The sequence below is a fragment of the Marmota flaviventris genome, chromosome 11 (genome assembly GCF_047511675.1).
Source record: "Marmota flaviventris isolate mMarFla1 chromosome 11, mMarFla1.hap1, whole genome shotgun sequence".
In the NCBI taxonomy this organism is placed as follows: domain Eukaryota; kingdom Metazoa; phylum Chordata; class Mammalia; order Rodentia; family Sciuridae; genus Marmota; species Marmota flaviventris.
The window spans coordinates 85,459,365-85,482,181 of NC_092508.1; the positions used below are offsets into that span (position 1 = coordinate 85,459,365).

General features: G+C 33.1%; 1 protein-coding gene across 13 annotated transcripts in view; it reads left to right on the forward strand.

Moving 5' to 3' along the window:
• Gtdc1 (glycosyltransferase like domain containing 1) overlaps nt 1-22,817 on the forward strand; it is a 374,674-nt gene that overhangs the window by 86,905 nt on the left and 264,952 nt on the right. For 7 of the 13 annotated variants that reach the window (XM_071619200.1, XM_071619212.1, XM_071619203.1 and 4 more), the window contains 3 exons: nt 405-465; nt 3,523-3,558; nt 22,075-22,138. In XM_071619200.1, coding sequence (XP_071475301.1) covers nt 405-465; nt 3,523-3,558; nt 22,075-22,138 — 161 coding nt within the window. Of the gene's footprint in view, nt 1-404; nt 466-3,522; nt 3,559-22,074; nt 22,139-22,817 lie in introns of those variants that run through there. The other 6 variants (XM_071619206.1, XM_071619209.1, XM_071619211.1 and 3 more) reach the window with 2 other exon arrangements.

Sequence of the window (22,817 nt, forward strand, 5' to 3'; positions counted from 1 at the left end):
CTTCTTGCAAATTTGACAAACTATTGACCTTCTCTCTAGAGACATATCCATTTACATAAACCCACAAACTTTACGTTCTTCATACAGGAGTACATAGACTTCTGAAAATCATTCATTGACCAAGGTTAAGGACCTTTAATCTGAATTATTATTATTATTATTATTATTATTATTATTAATTGATTTGGGGAATCCTTGGGAAGACTGAAGAAGCTCTTACTAATTAAAAATAACTATAGAATCACTGAGCACATTTCTATTCTTAGACATTCTTTTCCCATCTTGTAATATCCAAGAGACAGACCAAACAATCCAAGTCAGCTCTTGTCCAGATCAAGATTCAGAATTCAGACTGGATTTATTTTTAAGATAACAACTTAATTATGTCCTTTGTGATCTGACAGATACCTTTGCATTAGGCCTGAATCGACATCTGCAGAGATATTGGTATACCTGGTTTATCAGGTAAGTGAATTTTGTGTAATTTTTCTGTCTCCATCAATTTAGTCCTTTGGCAGTCTGTGACATTTCCTGTCATGTGCTGTTTATTGCAATGTGGGTCAGTAAGATGATCAAAGTTTCTAAAGAGAAGGAAGCAGTCTTTCGTAAGTTTTACCAGATCACTTCCCTGCTGCTTGAAGTCAGATTTCTTTATTTTTATTTTATCTCATTATTATTTCATATATTCACACTTCTATAGTAGATTAAAATTCCTCACTCCTCTTTTTATGCATATACTTTAGAGGTTGTGGACAGCTCTCATATTGTTTCTTGGTTGTCAGCCAAGTTGTACACATTTAACTCCTTTAATCTTTCTTTGTAGTCAAGTTAGCTTGGCTGCTTTTTCCAGATCCCACCCCCCCAACCCCCCAAATTTCATCTCCACCATTAACAAAAAGGAAAAAAAAAAAAGCAAAAAGCCCATTGCTTGGCTTCTTCTACACCTTTTATTCTTTTTTGATTTCTGGTTTTACCTCCTATTGCTTGTTGAACTAAAGTTCATTGAGCCATTGGCAATACATGAACTCCTTGCCTACAACTATCAGTGTCCCATTTAGTAATAGCATCAGCAGTATATCCTAGAGCAAAGAAAAGAAAATGTAAAAGGAGAACACTGAGGAGCAACATAAAGCATTCTTCAATTATACAGAAGATTTAGACATGCCAAACAAAGTGAATAATTGTACCTGAACCCTTTAACACAGCTTTTATTGTCCCTAAGTATTGAGCATAAGCATAGGCATGAATCTGAATAATAAGAGAAGCATGAATATTGTTTGAAGTTTGGCCACTGCTCTCACTTGGTTTCTTCCCCATGTTCTCACTCCCCTACTGCCTTTTCCAACACTGATCGTGACTTGCTATCAGATTCTGTGGCCCTGAACAAAACTGGGCAGGGGATCATTTTGTGAGAAATTAGATAGGCTCAGGTGGTGAATGCTCCATGCCTCCATGTGTGACATCTGAGGCAAGTGCTTTAGTGTTTGCTATTTCTATAACAGCCATTGGTTTTCTTTTAACAGTTGATTTGATGGAGATTTGCAGGAGGAAAAGACTGGTAGACTTTTAGTGTTATTTATCAGCACTGTATTAGTTGTGTAACTCCTCCCCCCCCTCCCCTGATTGGCAGGGAGAAACATACTGTTTTTGTATGATACTGAGCTTAGTGTGAAAATAAGCCAGCATGGGATCTGGTCTTGTCACAGTTCATTCTTTCTTTTCATTTGGTGTGTAGAAAATGGACCTCCACTTCTACTTATCTTGTGCATTAGAGAGAAAAAGGTCACACTCTCAGAGATGATAGTTTATTGGTGTTTTTAGTCACCAGATTCAGATAGTATATTTAGTTGAAGGTTGAAATAGCACACACTTGGCTTTCTCGTTTGTTTTTAGCTTTGCTTCTAGTACAGAATTGAATAGGATAGAAGAGACGGTTTTTCTGTTTGTATCTGTGGCAACTTTCTAGATGATTTGTGGTTTAATCCTTTACACATTCTTTTTTCAGTCATTTACCATGTCTTTCCTTGTGAAGGCATAAGACATTCAGATTCTAATGTTATAATTTTTTCCTCAGATTATTAAATCTGGAGAAATCAGGGTCAGAATAGCAGCTGATTTACTTCCCTATGTCTTGTGACCTAAAAATTATAATAATTATGTTAGTTCTTCTTCTTCTTCTTCTTTTTTTTTTTTTTGCTGAATTTCATGGGCTACCTTCATACTATCAGATTTTAAATAAGATTATGTGATTGTGAATCATGTATTTCTTGGTCTCAGGCCTCTTAAGCAGGTAGCTTTATGACTTGGACACTCTGTAAATCTGATTTTTTAAATAATGTTAATCTCTCACATGGCTCAAACTGTCAACATTTTATACTCAACATTAATTGTGTTAGGCAATTGATACATTCTTTACCATAACTCTTGTTTCTTGAGTCTTTTCAAAACCTGTCAAAGAAAACAAAAAGCTAACCTAACTTTAAAGGGGCTAAAAAGAAAAAAATTCCCCCAACCCATACTATATTATTCTTTGTTCTCTATTTGCATCAAAGTGACAATCCCACACTGTCTCAATTGAGGGAGTCTAGCACAAAAATAACAAACAGCCTGGCACTGCTATAGGCTTGCAGCCAAAATGTTTTGTGTAGCTTGGTTCTGGCAGTGGTTTTTGTGAGGCAGAGGGTCTACCCTTACAGCATCACTTAAGGAAGGCAAACAGCCGATTTCTTTCTTATACCCATTTTCCCCCCTCTTGTCTTCCTCTATCTTCATGCAGAGCACCATTGTGAGGGAGTGGGGGGAAACATTTTTTTTTTTTTTTTCTGAAGTAGAAATGCCATTCTCCTCACAACTCCCACATTTAGTAAATGGCATTGTTTCCCACAGAAGCTTGTGCTAAATTTGCCTTTTCCAGCTTTCCTAGAGACTTCCTTTACAGTTGCATTTTTGCCATACTTTGCAAAAAGCCTCCCTGAATGTTGCTAACTTTGGTCATGTTGACATTGTATTTTTGATTGGTTGGAATCTTGTCTTCATCACAGCTTATTATTTGAATTCGAAACTTTTCAGTAATGTTTACTCATATTATATGGATTTTTACGCCAGCATATCTCTTGTTGAGACCCAAAAGTCTGCCATTGTTTTCTATTTTTGTCTCAAACTCAGGGTCAGCTCATATCTTTTACAAATTGAGTACTCATTTTTAGACTGTCTGATAAGTATTGTTAGATAAGCAAGTGAATTTCCAGGAAAATAAAAGATGTGCCTTTAAATTTTATTTTTGAAATCAAACTGCAAAGTAAAATAGAAGTGCTTTTATGCTTCTTGACTCTTACTGAATTATAGTTGGTGACCTACTGTTAAGAGTGTGAAAATGTGGTGTCTTGAGTTTTAAATGGAGATGATTTGTGCAGGAGACTAGATTTTCACAATGAGCAAGCATTCTGTGAAATTTCGTAGAATGTTCTTCAAAATGTAAATGTGTTTTGTGTTGTATTAACAAAAAACATTCTTTACTTTCAGGGGATCTATTTTAAAAATCAGTGTTTTATAATCAAGGTAAGAATAATTAAATAGACAGGAATTTTAAAAGAAGATTAGTGTTAGTGTAACTGATTTTTATTTTTAAATTGTCAATGATTATTGGTAATAAGAAAATTACTTTGGGACGAAAAGTTCATGCATTTTTGTAACAGTGTGACAAATGTGCCTGAAAAGAAGTATAAACAGGGTTCTTGTTAGTTATTAATGTGAAACATTTTGTATGCCATACATACTAGGAAATATATCTACTATGGATGTATTAACAAAAAAATTGTGCAATGTAACAGTTTTTCCCCCAGATGTTTATTTTTAATTTAGAAAATGTTTTACAGTCATTAAAAGGATTTGTAAAACAGGTATATCTGAAGTATGCATTAAATAAACTCACCTGTTATTTTCTTTTATTCAAGACAGGTTCAGCAACATATTGGATCATTACTTTAGCAAAACAAACAAATACTCAAGTTGCTTTTTGTGTATAATGCACATGTAATAAATGCTACGGAATCCCCTTTCTCCTTAATGTTGTCTTTTAAAACATATACTTAAGCACCTTGTTTTATGCAGAGCTATGGAAAAGAATCTGAGTGAGAGATCTGTTAAGTTACATTGATTGACTCTTTAGGTTGACATTTAAGTTTCTGAATTATGACAATACCGAGAAGGAATGCCGGTGAAAGGCTTTTTCTTTTGATCCAGGTATATTCATGACTGTCTCTCTTGAATCCTCTGTGCCAATGTCTGATAATATTAGAATTGATGATTAAATATAGCACAGACAAAATCCTCTTTCATTCTGTATGCCCACATATATTGAATAATTCTTGTTGCATATTTAATATTACTTATTGATTTTAAATATGTTTTTTGCAGTGTACAATTTTTATTTGCAATTAAACCCTTTATATTTTCATAGTGGGGATATATAACTTAGAAAATGCAACATGAATTGTCTTATGTGTTTATTCTACCTACATACAGAAGCATGGGAGAAAATATAATTGAGAATTATAAATTATAATGTTTAAGCAATTTTTTGGTAAATGCTGTTGAGTTTTCATTTTTTTTTTGTAGGCAGCAAATTCTATGCTGTTGTTTAATTCAAAACATGCAGTAAAACCTATTATCTTTATAGTGTAATAATATATGATTTTCGAGAATTATGTATAGTAATTTCATCATTACATTTGTGGAAACATGGAAGAATGTTTTAGATAACAGAAAAATTGGATAAATACTATATTATTTCAACTAGATTTTATTATATTAAGTACTAAGTTTATAATTACTTCAAGTATTTTATTTCTTTTGAATTTTAATGTAGCTTTCAAATATAACTTCTAGTAGATGATTTGAATATCTGATTTAATATCAAAAAAGTAACATGGTAACAAATAATGATTTATGTGGTAAAAATTTGAATAATCTTCCCATAGACAGACAGTGTACGGGTTAGTGTCAAAATTCAGTAGATAGTATTTCATAAAAGGGTACTTATTAATTCAGTTGTGTGATTTTCCTTCCTAATTTTTGATACATTTTGATTTCTCCCACTCCACGGTATTATATGATCATTCTGTAAATACTTAAATACTTTCACAAGTATTTCATATGTTTTCCATGGCATCTCACACTGCTCACTTTTTATCTATGTACCATATGAGTTCCCCGTTTTCAGGTTTACACTGCATATTTTAAGCTGCTGATAGTGTAAGTAGATTGCAAGGTAAAGTGACATTTAGCTTTTTGAGCTAGTCTCGTTTTTAGTATGAGAACAGGTCCTCCCCCCATCCTAAATCTTCTCACATTTCCTACTAAAACAATCTTGCTAACATTGAACAAAGAAATTCAGGGATTTGGCTATAGCAGCAATTGAAATGCATCAAAAAGTGGCTACTACAATACAATTTTATTAATGAATGATCTACATTGGTTCCAGCTGTGTCCATGTGATTAGGCCTTCACCAGGCAACAATGGGTATTTCCCTATTGCTTTTATTTGATTTCCAAGAATGTGTCATCTGTTACATCAGCCCTTGCCAATATGCCCCTGTAAAAGTGTTTTTTTTTCCCCTTCTAAATTTCTGAAGCATACGTTGAATACCCACACATATCCCTGCTGAAATATTGTTTCTACTGAATAGTGGCCTGGGTTTGTATGCCTGGTCTTGCATCCCAAAATCTCAGAATATAAATTAAAGTAAATGTTTATTAAGTTTATCAGTAAATTTTCAGAAGTGTGGTTGCCTAGTAATGCTAAAGATAGACTATTTTCACTTTTACATTTCCATCTTAATATTTTATTACAGTGGTATAATGTGTTATAGAGGTGGACAAGCTTGCAGATTGAAATGGGGATCGTCCAGATTGTTCCCTTCCCTGGACCATATGGTATAGTTCTAAAAGCCTTTTGTACGCTGTCTGTTCAGTTTATTGTAAACTCAATCTTTAGTGCACCTAAAAAGATAACCAAATAAAAGTGGGCCTGAGAAAAAGGACTTTATATGATGTAAGGACCCCAGATCTATTTGTTTTAAGAGATAACTGCAGATAAAATTGAAGTTGAGATGATGTTATAAACAAGGGAACTTGTCATTCTCTGAATATTCTTTTGAGATCATATGGATTGTCATAGATTGTCTTTGAATACTGATTTTAAAATGAAAGCAGTTATGTTATCTAACTGTACTTATTATCTTTATATTTTCCATTCATGCAGATTCAGAAAGAAAAGAATGTAACTTTTATCTATCTTGTAGAGGAAATCTTTACCTATGAGCAATGCTAAGTAAGATATAAACTGTGGGTGTTATACACATTAGGTTATTTTTTTTTTTATCTCACTGAGAATTTAGTGCTAGATAACTTTCAGTAATTTTACCCTTTTAGCTCTTACCTATACACAGAAACAGTTGATGCATTTCTAGATTTTTTTACGTTTCTTCCCCTCCCTCACAACTTATTATGGTTCTATATTTCTATTTTAGGAAAATAGGATAAAAAGTTACTTATAACCTATGCTGATTCTTGGTAAATCGGAATGAGTGATTTCTCCTAACTCTCTTTTTCTCCTTGCCTCCATTTAAGCCACTGTTAGAGAAGAACATTAGACGTTACCCACTGCTTTTTGGCACAGGAGATTTGAAATTGAAATTCTACCAAATGGGGGGAAAAAGCCTGTGAAGAATGTGATTCTTTACTCTATCATTACTCTGAACCACTGAAAGGGTAACTGAGAGGAACTCAAATGTTATTGGAATGTGTAATTTTCCTTTGAATGGCCACAGTGAAATATATTTGAACAAAAAAAGGCAGAAAAACTATATGTGGTGTATGGAGTTGATGGTGATTGAAATTAATGAATCTTTTCAGCACTGTGCAATAGAAATTACCCTAAGAGTAGTATATATTTAAAATTTGTCCAAGAGAAGTATACATAAAGAAGGATTATTACTTAGAGAAATTACTAGAGATAAGACATAGATAGACTATTAGAATAATTTAATAGTGCCAGTTGTGAATTGTACAGAAAATATTTGTTGGGATATATATTTTTCAAGTTTGGAAATTTTTCAAAAACCGAATCATTGATTTCAAGTGTATGTGTGAGGCCTTTCCTATTTAAAACATACTCTTATGTGATCTTTTATTTATTCCTCAGCAATGTTATAAAATGCTTATGGAACTGTAAAATATACTCTACACTTTGAAGTGTTAGGTCCCTCTTTCCTCCCCTGTCTCCATTCTCTTTTCTTCCCCCTTACTTCTTTACCTTCAGCTATTGATTAATATATGTATATTATTACATATATAATAGATACATTCCATATTATAAAACTGTTTTATAGGTTTGGGGACTTGAAGATTTCAGTTAGGAATATAAAGAAAAATCTTACAATGACTGTGCAACAACTGGATTCCCAAGGAGAGATTTGACCATATTTATTAAAGTAATTCAGATTATTCAAGATAATAGATAAATTGGAGAAATAAAAATTCAAATTATTTTTTCTAGCTAGGAAAGATTAGATCATACCTAAATCAAGAAAGAGTAAGCTTTGGATCATCTAATGCTAATATCTCCCCTTTGTTGTTGATTCCTTTAAATGGGAAAAATGCCCCTGGTTCCAAATAGTGGAGAATCTTACCATTAGTAACCTAAATGAGTAAGGGTTTTATTTGTCTCATGTGGTAAGAAGGTGGAAGGAAGTTGGTTGATTGGTAACTGATGTCATCAGGAATCCAGGTAACATTTTTCTTTTCTGTGATTCTTAGCACTGAACTTTTACTGTTATTTGGCTGGTGACTTTTACACTTCTAGAAATTGTGTTTACTTTGAAGCAGGAAGAAAAACAAAGGGAAAGCTCAGATTTCTTCTTATAGAGACCTTTCTCCTTTTTTTTTTTTTTTTTTTTAAAAGGGATACCTGCTCACAGAGCTGACTGCTATATCTTGCACAAAAGTGTATATCACATAATGCTTTCCATAATGAGATAAGTGGTGTTTTCACTTTCCAGCCTTTATTCTGGAGGGAGGCAAGGAGAAGGGGAATTGGACCTACTATGCAATGAGCTGTCATAAATCTGTCTGTTGTATCTACTGTACTTGCTCATTTCATTTATATTGATAGCTGCTTGGACCTTTGAATTCTCTGGGTACTTGGTTTTTATAATAACTTGCTTGGCTCTTACTGAATACCCAGCAAGTGTGTTTGTCTGAGGACAAAGAACTTTAATTGGGTCCTCTTGATGTTTTATTACTTAGCACATTGGTTGACCCTCATCATCTTTTGAATGAATGAGTGAATGAAAGAAGGAATAACAAATATGTCTGTTTGTATTATTGCTGTAAATCATTTATACATTCAAATGGCACTGTAATATTTTCAATTTACAAAGCATTATGGACTAAATCTTGTAGTTTTTTTTTTAATGTTTTGCTACATGATTATCAGTGTAATTATGTAAAAGTTGTTTTTGAGTAGAAGATATTCTGTTACAAGAGTCGCAGGAAATCCTCAAGATGGTTTAATACCAGTGTGTGTTGGGAGCGAGTTATTCCATGACTAAGTAAAAAATATGGTTTCTTTTTCATTCTATGCATAGACTATTGTTTAAACAAAGATATTTTGTAGTACTTATATAAATCTCATTTTTTGAACTGTTTTGAAGTATTTGTTAAAGTTTTAGTTTTTGAAGAAATAGGCAATATTCATTCATAAGGCAAGCAGGTCATTTGATAATTTATGTTATTGACGTTTATTTACAAGAAGGAGTTATAAGATCATTGTAAGCCTCATATGGCTAAGGGAATACTAAAACAGGTTTTATATTAGATGGCATTTTGGGTATATTATTTCTTTTAATTCTTGGAGTGATAGATTTATATTTTTCAATACACATGCAAATGGTTATGTAAGGTAGAATTTCATATCCAAAAGAAACCATAAGAAATCATCTGTACATCTGCTTGTCTTGCCCTGCATTGTCTTAGAAGGAAGCAGATCACCTTTTCATTCAAAATCTGCAGATAAATTTTCTCAGAATGTAACTTGGTAGTGTAATCAGTGTTTTACAACTCCTCCAGTGTCCTGAAATTCTTTCTTGTGTTTCTATTCTGTTTCTGTTATTTTGGCCTCAGAAGACAAAATGAACAACTATCTACTATCTCCCATATAGCATCCCCTATGTAACACTATTTGAATAAATCCTTCCCTTTTCATTCATGATGGCAGGGCTGTTGGTACCTTAATTACTAAAACAACCTGTGCATGGATAGAACTTATCTCAAGGCAGGAAATGTATTCAAGTGCCTGGAACTCAAATTTTCCAACTGATCAGTTTATACTTACTGAGAATAAAGGACGTCTTTTTAACATTCAGAAGCAGTCTGGGAGAAGAGTTCCTACTTAATGATAATTTAGGCAAGATAGTTTCCTAGATTTGAAGTTGGGTATTGGTAGTTGTCTTTGGCCCTTAAAATAATATTTTGGTCATACTTTTGGAAGTAATAATTTTAGAGTAACACCATGCTCTTAAGAATATTGTGTGTAAAATTTGAACCTTCTGTTGCTTTCACTTTTCTGATCAGAATAGTATCCAACTTATAGTAGGCACTTAGTAAATATTTGCTAAGTGAATTGTTTTAGTATCTCTTGGCAGTGCTTCCTGATGTAGGTAGCTTTATGCTTTGCATTTCCCCATTTATCTTTAATTTTGTTTTATGCCACTCAGTAAGCACTCATACTTTATAAATGCTTTATTTTTAAGTTTTGCTCCATTAATCTTTTTTTTTAAAGAGTGTGTGTGAGAGAGAGAGAGAGAGAATTTTTTAATATTTATTTATTTATTTTTTAGTTCTCGGCAGACACAACATCTTTGTTTGTATGTGGTGCTGAGGATCGAACCCAGGCAGCACGCATGCCAGGAGAGCGCGATACGGCTTGAGCCACCTCCCCAGCCCCTTGCTCCATTAATCTTTTTATTTAATGGTATTAACAGTGATTTAGGACTTCCTTGAATACCATAAGTAATGCTTGAAGAAGTTATTATGTGATGGCACTGCGGTTTTCAATTCAGGAATATCTCATTTGTTTATTTTTTCTTTATATGGCAAGGAATTATTGTAGCCTATTGATAAGGATTCAGAATATAAAATTGAATGTCTGTTGTATGTATCACATTTTGCTGGGTTATGAATATATACAAAATGAATTGCATGTGAACTTTGCTACCAAGGAATTGAAATCTGGCTGGGGAGATATACATATATATGTACAACTGTAATGTAAGAGTTTCATGGTAACGTCTCTAATTGGGGTAAAAGCAAAGTGTAGGAAACTATAGAGAAAGGAATAAATGCTTGTGAGTAGCTGTATACAGGTGAGTGATTGACTACTTTATAGATGAGTTGGAATTTGCATGGGATCTTGAACTACAAATAAGAGTTTGACAGGTGGTGTAGTCAAAAGTGTTTAGAAAGAAGGAACAGCAGCAGCAGCATGTGTAGGTGGAATGTGCATGGAATATTTGAAGAAAATGATAAGGAGTCTATTGTGTAGAGGGTAATGCTGTGTTTGGTGGAGTGACAGGAATTGAAGCTAAAATGGAGCTTGGAACCAAACTGTAAGGGTCATGTTTCTTGTTAAATGTTTTTTTTTTTCTTTATTTCATCTAAAAGTCATAGGATTTTGTGCAGGGGACTGATATTAAGATACCTGTAAGTTTCTGAGGAAGAATAGAAAACAGTTTAATGTTGCTGCAGGTAGGGAAAGCACTTAGAAGGCAGGCGGATATGTAATTCAGGTTGAAGATGATGAGGGAGACACAGGTCAGGGCCAGAAGGCTTTGGGACAAGAACCTGATACCAGAGGTCTTGGTGGGTCAACCTAAAGCTCTGTGGTCAGGTGATTTGCTTAGAGTGTTCAGCAGTGTCTTGCTCCCAATAGAGGGAACATTCCAGTTCTGAGCCCTCCTTCTACCTACATTATTTTGATAAATTGTAGAACATGTTTTTGGTTTGTGAAACTGAGAGATCAAGTGTTTTAGCTTGAATTCTGGAGGAAAACAAAAGGAATAAAGGGCTGAATGGCTGTTGAGTGAGCCAAGAGCCTCTGTCACATTGTCTCAACTCTCCATTGTCTGGCTCTTAGTTCACCTTCCTGAAGTAGAACTTACCATTGGTCCCTTGAAACACAACTCAAATGTCTTACAACATTTCTCACTCTATTGTAATTATATAAAGGTATAGGTAGGCCAGAGACCATCTTTGAATCCTCTTTATCACATAGCATTTAGTGTAAGCTTTAAAATGTAATCATTTGATAAATTTTTGTTGAATAAAGCAAATTTACTTATGCTTTACAGTTACATAGATCTTCCTATTCTCTGCATACATATTCTCTCAGGGGCTTGCTATCCCTGCTACTTGGGTGGCTTTAGATGCAGTTCTGTATAGCCCCTCCCTCTCTTCATCTAGTTTGTGTTTAGATGTCATATTTTTATCATTAGTCATATGTTCTCTGACAATGCCATAATAAATACCACCTTACCCCAGCACTCAGTGGCCACTATCCCCTATCACCCTGCATTACTTCTTTTATAGATACTTCTGTCTGACATATATTTATTTGATGATTCCCTTTTTGCTTTAATTAAGAAGACATTATTGGGGTTAGGGCTGTAGCTCAGTGGTAGAGTGCTTGCCTTGCAGGTGTGAGGACCTGAGTTTGATCCTCAGCACCACACATAAATATATTGCATCCATCTACAACTAAAAAAAATAAAAAATAAAATAAAAAGGAAGACATTACATATGATATAAGAGGACCATTTGCTTCATTGCCTAATTTATCCCCCAACACCTGAAATAACAATGGGCAAACACATAGTAGGCACAGTATTTGTTGAGTGAATGCTTGGTAAAGATTAGGCTAAAAAGGAAAAGAAACATTCCTGCTCAGGTTTGTTTATAGTTTTATGCAAGCCATGGTATCATTGGTATAAGTTTTACGATTGCAAATCATTAATATTGCTCCCAGAAAATAAAGCAAATTCTATTTTCTATAGATTGCACTCATGAAATCTAATTATGGATTAGTGTTTGTTTTAAAAATATTTTAATGCTCAGCATATCCAGTCAGAAAACACTTTTATTATCCATGCCAGCTTAATTTTTAAGGCAGTGAAATGGAAGACTGTCATTTCAGTAAGCAACTTATTTTCATTTGTGAGAATGGAATATTTTGAATATTCTAATTGATTTTTAAAGATTGTTTTATAAGAAAATAATCCATGTTTCTATACTTTGTACATTTGTCTTTAGGATGGAAGGAAACTAGAAACAGGCATAGAAATGATTTACTTAGAAATGTACAAGCTGTAAGTAAATTGATTTTTGACAGGTATATCAGGAGGAGGGTCAGTCAGTCCCAAAATAAAAGGGTCTTGGGATACTCAACAATTCTGGAAAACCTGGTTTAAAAAATCATTTTATATTTGTATTAAAGTTTGCAAAGATATTCTGAACTATTTCAGATGAGTTCAAACTTTTTTAAATTTTTTATTGTATTTTATGGTGAATCTACCCTGCTATTTTCTAAAAATCTTAAGTCTGTAATTTGGCAGTAAAAAGGTTGGTTATGAAATCAATATTATTATATGGCTTTTAGTGTCATAGAATTCCCTTTTGGAAACCCATAAAAACTCATTTTTTTCTCACTATAAACTTTATCTGTCAGTTTTCTAGAAGGTCAGAGTACTAATGTTGGAGGTGATCTGCTCTGGGACAGAGAGTCACCAAAGTGGTAATAAAGTTAAAAAATGCCACATGGTGATTTCCTAAGATTAGAATTTCTTTTTTTCAGTCAAGTTTATGCTTATTTTCAAATATGGAAAGTTATTCATTGATTATTAGTGCCCCTTTAAAAATGTACATTTCTACTAGGAAATTATTTTCTTTTTAGATTTGTAAGTTATGTTTTTCAGAATAGATGTTATAAAAATGAAACATAATGAAACGGTTGCATTGGAAAAAAAATTGCAGAAATTTATTTTTTGAAAATGAAACATTATTTGGATTATAATGTACTAGATTTTTCAGGATCCATTTTTTAAAAAAACTTTCTGCTAAGTCTGAGCTGCCATTGGTTAGTGTTTATTGAATATGTTTATGTAATATCCATGTATGTATCGCATGTACATAAAAATAGGAAAAATCTGTGCCTATGAGAAGAGATCATCTTTGAAAATGCAAGACTCCATCTCTATTACTAGAATATCCAATGAGTCCCTTTCATTTTTTTAACATGTGTAACACATATGGATGATTATATAATAGCATTTTATGCTTTCTTAAATATAAGAAACTTCAGAAATTAAATGTGAGATTTGAAGTTCTTTTAAATTTTATTTATCTTAATATTTAACTAATACTTAATATTTTCCCTTCATTCAAGACTAATTATTTAAAGCATAAATTAATTTTGACATTTTACTTGAACTTCATGACTTTAAAACTTGCACTATACTTGTTTTGTGTTTCTATTCAAAACTTTAAATACTGAAATGTATTTTATTTTCTAACATACTCTGTCAAAGTACAGCTGTGGATTCCTTTTATTTATATAGATCTTGATCTCTTTATAATTTAATAATTCAAGTACACTTTGAAGTTGAGAGTAACTTTTATTTTATGTATTAGACAAAGTTGTATTTGCAAAACTAAATTACAGTATTTGTGATTTGCTATACTACCTTTAGTTTTACCCTTTCCTAATTAGTGTTTTAAATAAGCTTGTTTATAGAAATAATAGAATAATTTGATAGCTACTTGTAGTCTCCTGGAGGGGAGAAAGCCTTCAGTAATTGGGTACATCAATCAATTCAGTAGTTGGTTACATCAATCAATTCAGCTTCTTCCCTAAAGTTAACAAAAAACTTTGAAGTTGAATACATTCAATGAAGACAAGGTGAAGAATAGATTGAAACATGAAGAGGAAAACAAAAATCACTTATAGTTCTACCACAAATATTTCTTCATGTCCACGTGTGTCTGTTTATGCTCCTGTGTGTGTGCTCACTCTTGCTCTTAGTCGCTCGCTCTCTCTCTCTCTAACTCACTCACTCATGGTTATATATTAATTCCATCATATATTTTCCATATATTCATTTTTTGCAGTTATGCAATAGTGTAAATAATGTTCTCCAATGCCAATAATTTAACTTCTTCATTATGATTTTTGATCTTTAATTATGAGATCTCTTTTTGTTGTGGGATAGTTTGGTTATTTTAGTTTGGAGCAAGGACTTCTTTAAAAATTCATGATAAATTTTCAGGTTGCTCTTTAGAAGTGGCTTTGTTGAATCCAAAGGTATGCGGTTTTTAAGTTTTTTTAATATTATGTTCGATTGTAATAGGACATTTTAATATGACAAAGCAAAATTAACCTCATGTGTTACTAGAGTAAGTATCAGTCTTCAGTCTACATTTTTTAATTCACAGACTATTTTCATCTTCTTCCCAGATACTGAACTTTGGCCATCACCTGCTGTTGCTCTCTTGTAACATACAAGTATTCTGATAACATAATGTGCTCCAACTGTCATACACTGTGAAAATGTAAAGGAGTTTATCTGATGTGTTAAATTTAATTCTTACAAATAAAGTTTAGAAACAAAGTAGGGAAAGGATCATTAGAGCATTGAGCAAGAGGAATGACAGAAGGGAAGATCACTTCATTTCTATTCAGATCAATTGTGCAACTATTATAGAAAACATAGGACATTGTGTACCTGGTTTTAGGAGTCTATATTATAAATTCTGTTAACTGTAAATGCTAATCAACCTACGGTTTCACATACGGTAAATATACATACATACATACATGCTGGACAGAAGTGCAAAGGGAATTTGGGATTAACTAGCTCCTAAATAACCTTGCTCTTATGAACATAGTTTGCAAAGTTTGAAATTACTTTTTAAGAGATGATAATGCAGAGTATAGCTTTGAGTAGTTTGCAAAGAATATTCTATGCTTTAGGGTTTTTGCTTCATTAGACAAAATATTTATATCATTGGAATGTCTCCTTGAAAAACCAGTTGATAAAGAGATAATAATGACAAACAAGGACACTAAATAGATTAAAGTCATAGTGCTTGCTCCAATCAGGAAATGTTGAGCTATTGGTACTTATCTTTTATTCAGTGAAAATATGTGTCAGATGATATGGGCAAGCCTGTGTTTCCTCTGCAGAACTTTGGAGAATAGTAGACCTTCTAGACATTTGACACAGCTGTGTATATTTTTCCTTTATTCATCAGTCTGAGTCCTAAATATCTTCAGGATCTTAAAATTCAGTCTATTATTAAAGACTGATTCTTTTTCTTATAATAGTGGGTGGTTAATAATATGCCTCTTGTGATATTTAAAAATAGTGGGACAGCTCTCATTACTGCATTTATTAGTCTCAGGTTTACTCAGCCCTGATTTAAACTGAGTTCCCAAGCTTTTTTAAACTTAGCATTAAAGATTTCTAGACATCATCCAGTTTGTCTGGTGTTGATTTCTTAAGCTATCAGCACATATCTTAAACCATTTGCAAATCAGAAGATTATTGAAAAATATATGGTGACAGAACAAAACGCCGCTACAGAAAATAAATAGAAGAGAATGTGCTTTTAACTAATTCTACTTATCATAAATTTCTATGTTCATGTAGAACCTTGGAGATTAGAGAGGTATCACTAAATACTTTAATCAATACAGATTTAAAACATGGTTTTATTGGTTTGTATCTTAAAGGACAGATTCAAATACTGACTTCACCTCACACTACTTAATGCTGTTTGAAAAATCTGTTACTGATGGGTGTTTTTTACTGATATAAAATGAATATTAAAAACATTAAATATGTCTACATTTAAGGATATCTATTTCTAGCCCATTAGTCCTTGGTGAAAATTTCTCTTTCTTCTCTCAAGTGTTTACCTGATATTCTTTTGCCTCCGGAGCTGCTAAGATTTTTGCATTTTCTTAAGTTGCTTTTCCTCACTGATAAATCAGATTGAATTGTGAGATTATGTCCTTTTCATTTTTCATTGGAAGTGAGTGAATCCAGAACTTTGTACTTCGTGACATTTATTTCAACTCATCAAGGGAATGCCACCCATGTTTGCTTGGGTTGCTTGCACTTCAAATGGGACATGGAGAATGTTTTTGTGTTAGAGTAACACTGCTATTTCTGTTTTCAAATTAACTGAAAATGTGATCTGTGCCTCCCACTTGGAGAGAGAAACTTCTCAACAGCTTTTTATTTAGTTAATATGGATTAAGTTCTTAAAAGATGTTTGAGTGAGACTGACTAGTGCCATTCTGGTTACGAATCTGTTAGTCATCTTATTTAACCCCATTTGGTGTATATATTTATAATTACCCTGCACAAACTGAGTCAGACTTAAAGTTTGGCACAGAAGCCAATGTTGGGTAGCAAGATAATGCTTCTGTGCAATAAACAATGTCAATTTAGTGATTAAACCAGTTGACTTCTTCCAGGTCATAGACTTGACTGTGTCCTTGAGTTATTTATTTATTTATTTTTTATAGAGTCTAGTCACATTAGCAAAGATGGTTTTGTATGGCAAGAGGCATAGTTTCTAAAACCCTCAGCAGGGCTGTTAGCCAAACTGTTTTCCTTGGACCGAGGTGTGACATTTTGAATACAGTTAGATGCCACCTGTTATATTTACATGGTGACAGAAGCTGTGCATTGATTTTTATCTGTGAGCATAAATAGTAATTAGTGGTAGTAAGAAGTAATTATTAGTGGTTGATAATAGTGAAGGTTTTGGGCAAACCTTTCTTGGTATATGTATCTTTGATATAATTTTTCTAATACTAGTCCATAAAGCCAGTTATCCTTTCAAAAGTTGTCTATTAGGACTGGAGGGTAAAGATAAAGTTGTAGCTTAGGAGGAGTGATGCTGATAGTCTTTCTTCTTTTGTAAAAGAAAAGTGGTTGCACCATGGTTTCAGTATTTTTTGCATCTATGATTCTGTGACATACTTTGCCTTCTCTTATTGGATATCTATATCTGAATGGGTTAGACACCCCAATTTTCTCCCCATCGAGCTGGTTTACAACCCTTATCAAGAAGTTGGAAGGCAATGGCAAAATGCCATCTTGAGAAAACAAATACATTATTCATCTTTTCATATATTTATAAAATAAATAATTATTGGCAGGAAGTATTTCACAATGCAATTTTCTTCCCCCTTAAATAAAAGCCTACTGATTACTAAATATGGAATGGGATATACAGATTGATGGTGAAGGGAACTGACTTCTTATCCTACTCCTAGAATTAAAGTAGGATGATAATAGATCAAGTAGAATAAAAAACTACAGGTGATTTTCACAATTCATGGATCTTACAGATGTTATCTTTGGTCATGAAACTCACAGTGACTTAATATTCAGTTGATTATGTTGTTTTTCCCATCTCTTTGATCATCATTGCTTCTACTATAACAGTAGGTTAAAATTAAAGCAGATCTATATGAAAAAAATCCATTATTTCCATTAAATCTTGATTTCTGTGAATGATAAATATATGAATTAATATCTGAAAAGAGAACATAATAGAATGTGTTCAGATATACTTGGTGCTTGATATTGTTTAGACTTCAGGAGTAATTGGCAATCGTTAGTAGCAGGTACAGTGCTATCTAACACTTACTTGCTCAGTATCTGTGTTACTTAAGGCAGAAGAAATCCGCTTCTTGTTTTCCCCTGATTTTCAGGTCTGCTCCACAAAACCTAGTGATATCTACTATTTACCATACCCTAGGCTGGCCATCAGGCAAGTGGTGGCTTGGTCCTCATCCTCCAGATTTTCACAGCCCCATGGGAAAGTAGGATGTGGACACAGAGTGAAACAAGTTTAATGGTGCTGTACAGAGTAAAGAGGAAGTAGTGTTTAAGGGAAGTTCGGGGAAAGACTTTATAGAAATAGTGATTCATGAGCAGAAATTTGATCAAAAGTTCATCAGATGGACTCAGAGAAGACTGACAGAAGAGAGAGAATTATGTGAAGTCACAGGACAATTAAATAGCTGCATGAGTGTGGGTACTTAGTATTGCTGTGATGTAGTCTGGGGATGTGGGGGAAGAGGAATTGAAGTGGGAGAAGGGCAAATGTGATTGTAGTAAAGAGAAAGGAGGGTCTGAAAATGAGTCTTAACTGCCAAGTATCAGGCCTTGCATATTATTCTTAGTTGATGGAGATGTTGAAGGTTTTTGAACATGTCATTTCATAATCGGATTTCCATTTGGAAAGATTAGTTGCAGTTGGCTTTTGGAGAATGGTGTGGTGAGCCAGATTGTATAGTAGTTAAAAGGATAATGCAATAGTTTGAGTGATGAGATGGTTTTCTGGTGTAAAATATTCTATTGATTCATAAATATGCTACCACATTTTAAAATGTCAGCAAATTGAAATATTTTTAGTATGCAGTAGAACTAATTCATTGTGACTTTTATAGCTTGAAGTTATTCATGAAATTAATAGCAGTGAAAAGTTGAAAGGGTTGCTATTTTGTTAGTGAAATTAAACCACTAAACTTGTCACAAGTCTCCTAATTTTCTATATAATGTGTAATATAACTTTACAAAAATGTAAAGAAATGAATTTTTGATATGGACACATCTAATTATTTGTGAAAATTATGAATATTTGAGAACAGCCGAATGATGGTATGTGGTAAGTACTCAGTAAGCATTTGTTGAATTTCCACTTGAAACTTGAGTGTTTTAACTAATACTTTGTATCCATTTTAGCCATGAAATAATAGACTTGATAGTTTTTCAGCAAAAAGTTAAGTCCCAAATCAAAAAAGAATAAACATATTTGTTAGAGAACATTAAATAGTCATATATGCATGTAAAATTGTAACTTTGCAAAAATGTACTCAAGAGATCCTTACAATTTGTGTAATTGGAAAAACATGTTAAAAATAGCTTTAAATTGTCTCACAAACAGTATGGCATATTCCTATCAAACTTGATTTTTTTTTAAAGTTTTTTTTTTTATACCTTTATTTTTATGTGGTGCTGAGGATCGAACCCAGGGCCTTGCACGTGCAAGGCAAGCACTCTACCACTGAGCCACAACCCCAGCCCCCAAACTTGATTTTGATACATAAATCCTTAGTTCTCAGTTGCCACAATAGGAAACAAAAGTCAGAGTTGAGAAAAATAGAACACCCACAGCAGCTTAGTGGTATAAAATATTAGATTGCTCTATCTTTTAAAATTTGTACCTAAGATTTTATGTTTATTCAAGTACATGTGATAGTACAGTATGGAATTAATAAAGAGTAGGTTGTATGTATCAAAATCAAATAATGTAATAATGATCACTTTCCATTAGTCATTATCTGCAATTCAGACTAATGCTCAGAAAATGGATTCATACTGATTATTAATTAAACTTCCTTTCATTTTATGTAGAATATTATCAGTGCATATCATTTTAGTTTGTAAGATTATTGTTCTGTATTTGATGTCACATTATATTTCAGTTTCAGAGATTATATGTGGTGTTAGAGGTTAGAATGAATTTTGTTTCTTGATTTTTTAGAAGTATTTACAAAAACCAACTTTTTGTTATAATCTGTATTTCTTTTCTCATATCATAATTGAATGTACTACTCACTTTCAGGAAAGTTTTTAGCAAAATGTATTATTACTTCATACTGAAACTTAACAGGTTGTTTTAGGGGAGTCACTGGTGACATGTTTTAAAGCAGAAATCTTTTCATGCTTATTTTTTGCTATTTAATGAGATATCAGATATATTTTAACAAATGGGGTTTCCCTGATGAATCATTAAAATGAGTGAGTGGGCTGGAAGGTAATACTGGCTTTTCTCAGCACTGCCCTATTTTACTCTGCTGGATTATTGGTTACTTTTTAATTAAAACCTGGGTGTGTTGGAGTAAGTAGGTGGAAGTGCAGAACAGAAGGGGGAGAAAGGGTAAATAAGAAAATACCAGGTAAACCTCTGATGACCTATTGGGAAAGCCTAAGCCTACTCACATTTTACTTTCCCCAGCTTAAACCATTTAGTGTTAAAACAGTGCTCTTTGCTCTGCCAGCCTTAAGTTTCCAGATAGTATATACAGGTAAATATAAAATGTATTTTCAGCAATTGATCAAAGTTTTCAGACATCAAGCTATGTGTAATCTGTGGAATCAATTTCTCATGTGTGTGGGATTAAAACTGTTAAAACCATTGTCACTGAAACTGTACCTTCCTACAACTAATAGCAGTAAGGTGTCTATGGAATATATTAATACAATAATTCCCCTGATTTAAAATTATTACAAGGTATTAGATTGGAAAATTATTTTAACAGTGTAGGTACCTGAGTTGAAGACTAATTATGGATATCTAGTGATTTGGGGTTTTTCTTTTAACAACATGATACATTTGTATTTAGCACATCTTTTTCAGTAGACCAGTAACATATTGCAAATTTCCTTTGTCTATACTGTTAAACATTTTTTCAACTACTATGGCAGTTGTAACTGCTAGAGGAGGTAGACAAAAATGTAGTTCACCTTGAAAATGATCATGGCTCAGGGAATAAAGAAATTGGGTCAAGCCTAAAATAAATGCAGGTATAATGACAGAAAGTTTTAATAAAAATTTAAAAATATTCACAGCATTGGTTTCAGGCAACTTTTGTTCTTTATCTTATCAATGCAATATTAGTTTTTAATTGAGATGATGCTAATGGCACTTTTTCATTTTTTGTCAAAATGTTTTTATGAAATGCTATTGTGATTTTTCACTTTGTATCCCCTTTTAATTATAAACATAAATTTTTGGGAAGTCAGATAATTCTTAAATAGATCATTTTGTCCTTTGGTGATCTTAAATAGCATTTGACATGGTATAAAATTCCTGTCGCAGATGTAAGTTTGACTCATTTTATATTGCCAAATTTAATGTTTAGTATTAAACCATGTATCATTAAATCATAGTATTGATAATGAGTTAAACTTTCATAAAGCATTAATAGGTATAGGAGGTTTTCATTCATCTGGTACCACTGGGGAACAAAATTTGCTGAAGAAATGAGTTTTTTTTTTTTTTTAAGTGAAGCTTACTTGTTTAAGCAGAAAAACTTAAAAAGTTGCTACAATTTTTTTTTTTTTTTTCGGAAATATTTTACCTGCTTTTTTAAGGAGCAAGAGTGGAGTGGCCGTATACTCTTTTTTTTTTTTTTTTTTTTAATTTTAATGTCATGGGATATTCTTAGTGCCATGAAGTCAGTGTCTGATTGGTATTTGTTCTCCAATATAAGAAGTGTGCATGTTCCCCCACCCCCTTTAGTCTGGTTTTTTCCTTTTAAAATGTCACACCTTTGACACCCCAGATTCTGTAACTTACCCCATTTAAATGTTCCAGTGTTTAAGGTCTGTGGTAATACTTGTGATAATGCTTTAACAGGTTCATGAACTCAGTCACCTATGTTAGACATTTGGCTCTGTGTAGGCTCACTGCCATCTTTTGGTAGACACCTGGGCACAGCCTCTGGACATCAAGGAGACCCTGTCGTTGCTTTGGTATTAGCACTTTAAATTTGGAGGTTTTATTCTTTCTGCTTCTACTCTCTCCTTACTAGCTAGTGCTAGTGGTCCAGAAATGTTTGTCTTCCCATGTGTGCTTATGAACTTCTGCAGTGTCTGAGTGACCACCTGCAGTTTTATCTATGTTTTGCTAAAATGGGCAAATAGTATATTTCTGTTACATTTTAGCAAATTCTATTGTAACAGCAAAGTGGGTATTTTTTTTCCAACCTCGTGACTATTTGCTTCAGCCAGTGTTTTCTAAAACAAAACTCAGGCACAGTAAAAGTTTTTGAACTACTCTTTAATGTGCCGTAATGATATTTGGTTTGAATATTATTTAAAAATGAGTTTTTCCCTTTTTGTTTGTATCTAATGGGAATCATCTTTGTTCCAGGTTGTGCTTCAAGAAGAGTACAGGGAAGAATATATTTTCTTCTTGCCACAAAGTTGCAATAGAAGTAAGTGGGAATTGCCAGGATATGTCTGTCTCCACAAAACAAGCAGAACAAATTTCCATGAATCAAAGCCACTAAGTATAGTTTTCAGAGATGGTAGGACATAGTTACTCTCCCTAGAAAAATACCCGAAATGCAGGCACGCCCATTGGCCACTAGAAAAATGCTCAAGTAAATGCTAGTTCAAACCTGTACATTCCACTCTTCATGTTGAGCTATTAAAGGGTTGGAAATCTACTACAGCTATAATCTTTTTTTCCCTTTTTCTATTTTTCGACCTCCCACATGCTTGGTGTTCAGTTCTGCTTACTGAGTGTCTTGAATCTATAGCAGCACCTACACATACTGCCTCCACAGTGGCTGGTGATTAGCAGATAAGTTGTGATTCACACCCATAAGAAACATCTGTAAAATAAATCTATGTCACAATACATACCGTAGATTAATCATGAAAAAGGGCAGAGTGATGAAGAATCAGAAAGCAGTTTTTTCCCCCCAATATTGATGTTGCTTTCTTTGAGGTTATGTGAGTAAAATATTCTTTAGAGAGAGGTTTATATCACATTCCATCACTTAGTGAAATATTATCTCATGTCATTTGTACAGGAGCCTTTTAGAGACCTTTTAAGGATACATAGAGCATGTATACCTTAGTGTGATTAGGTTGGAGGAAATTAAGCTA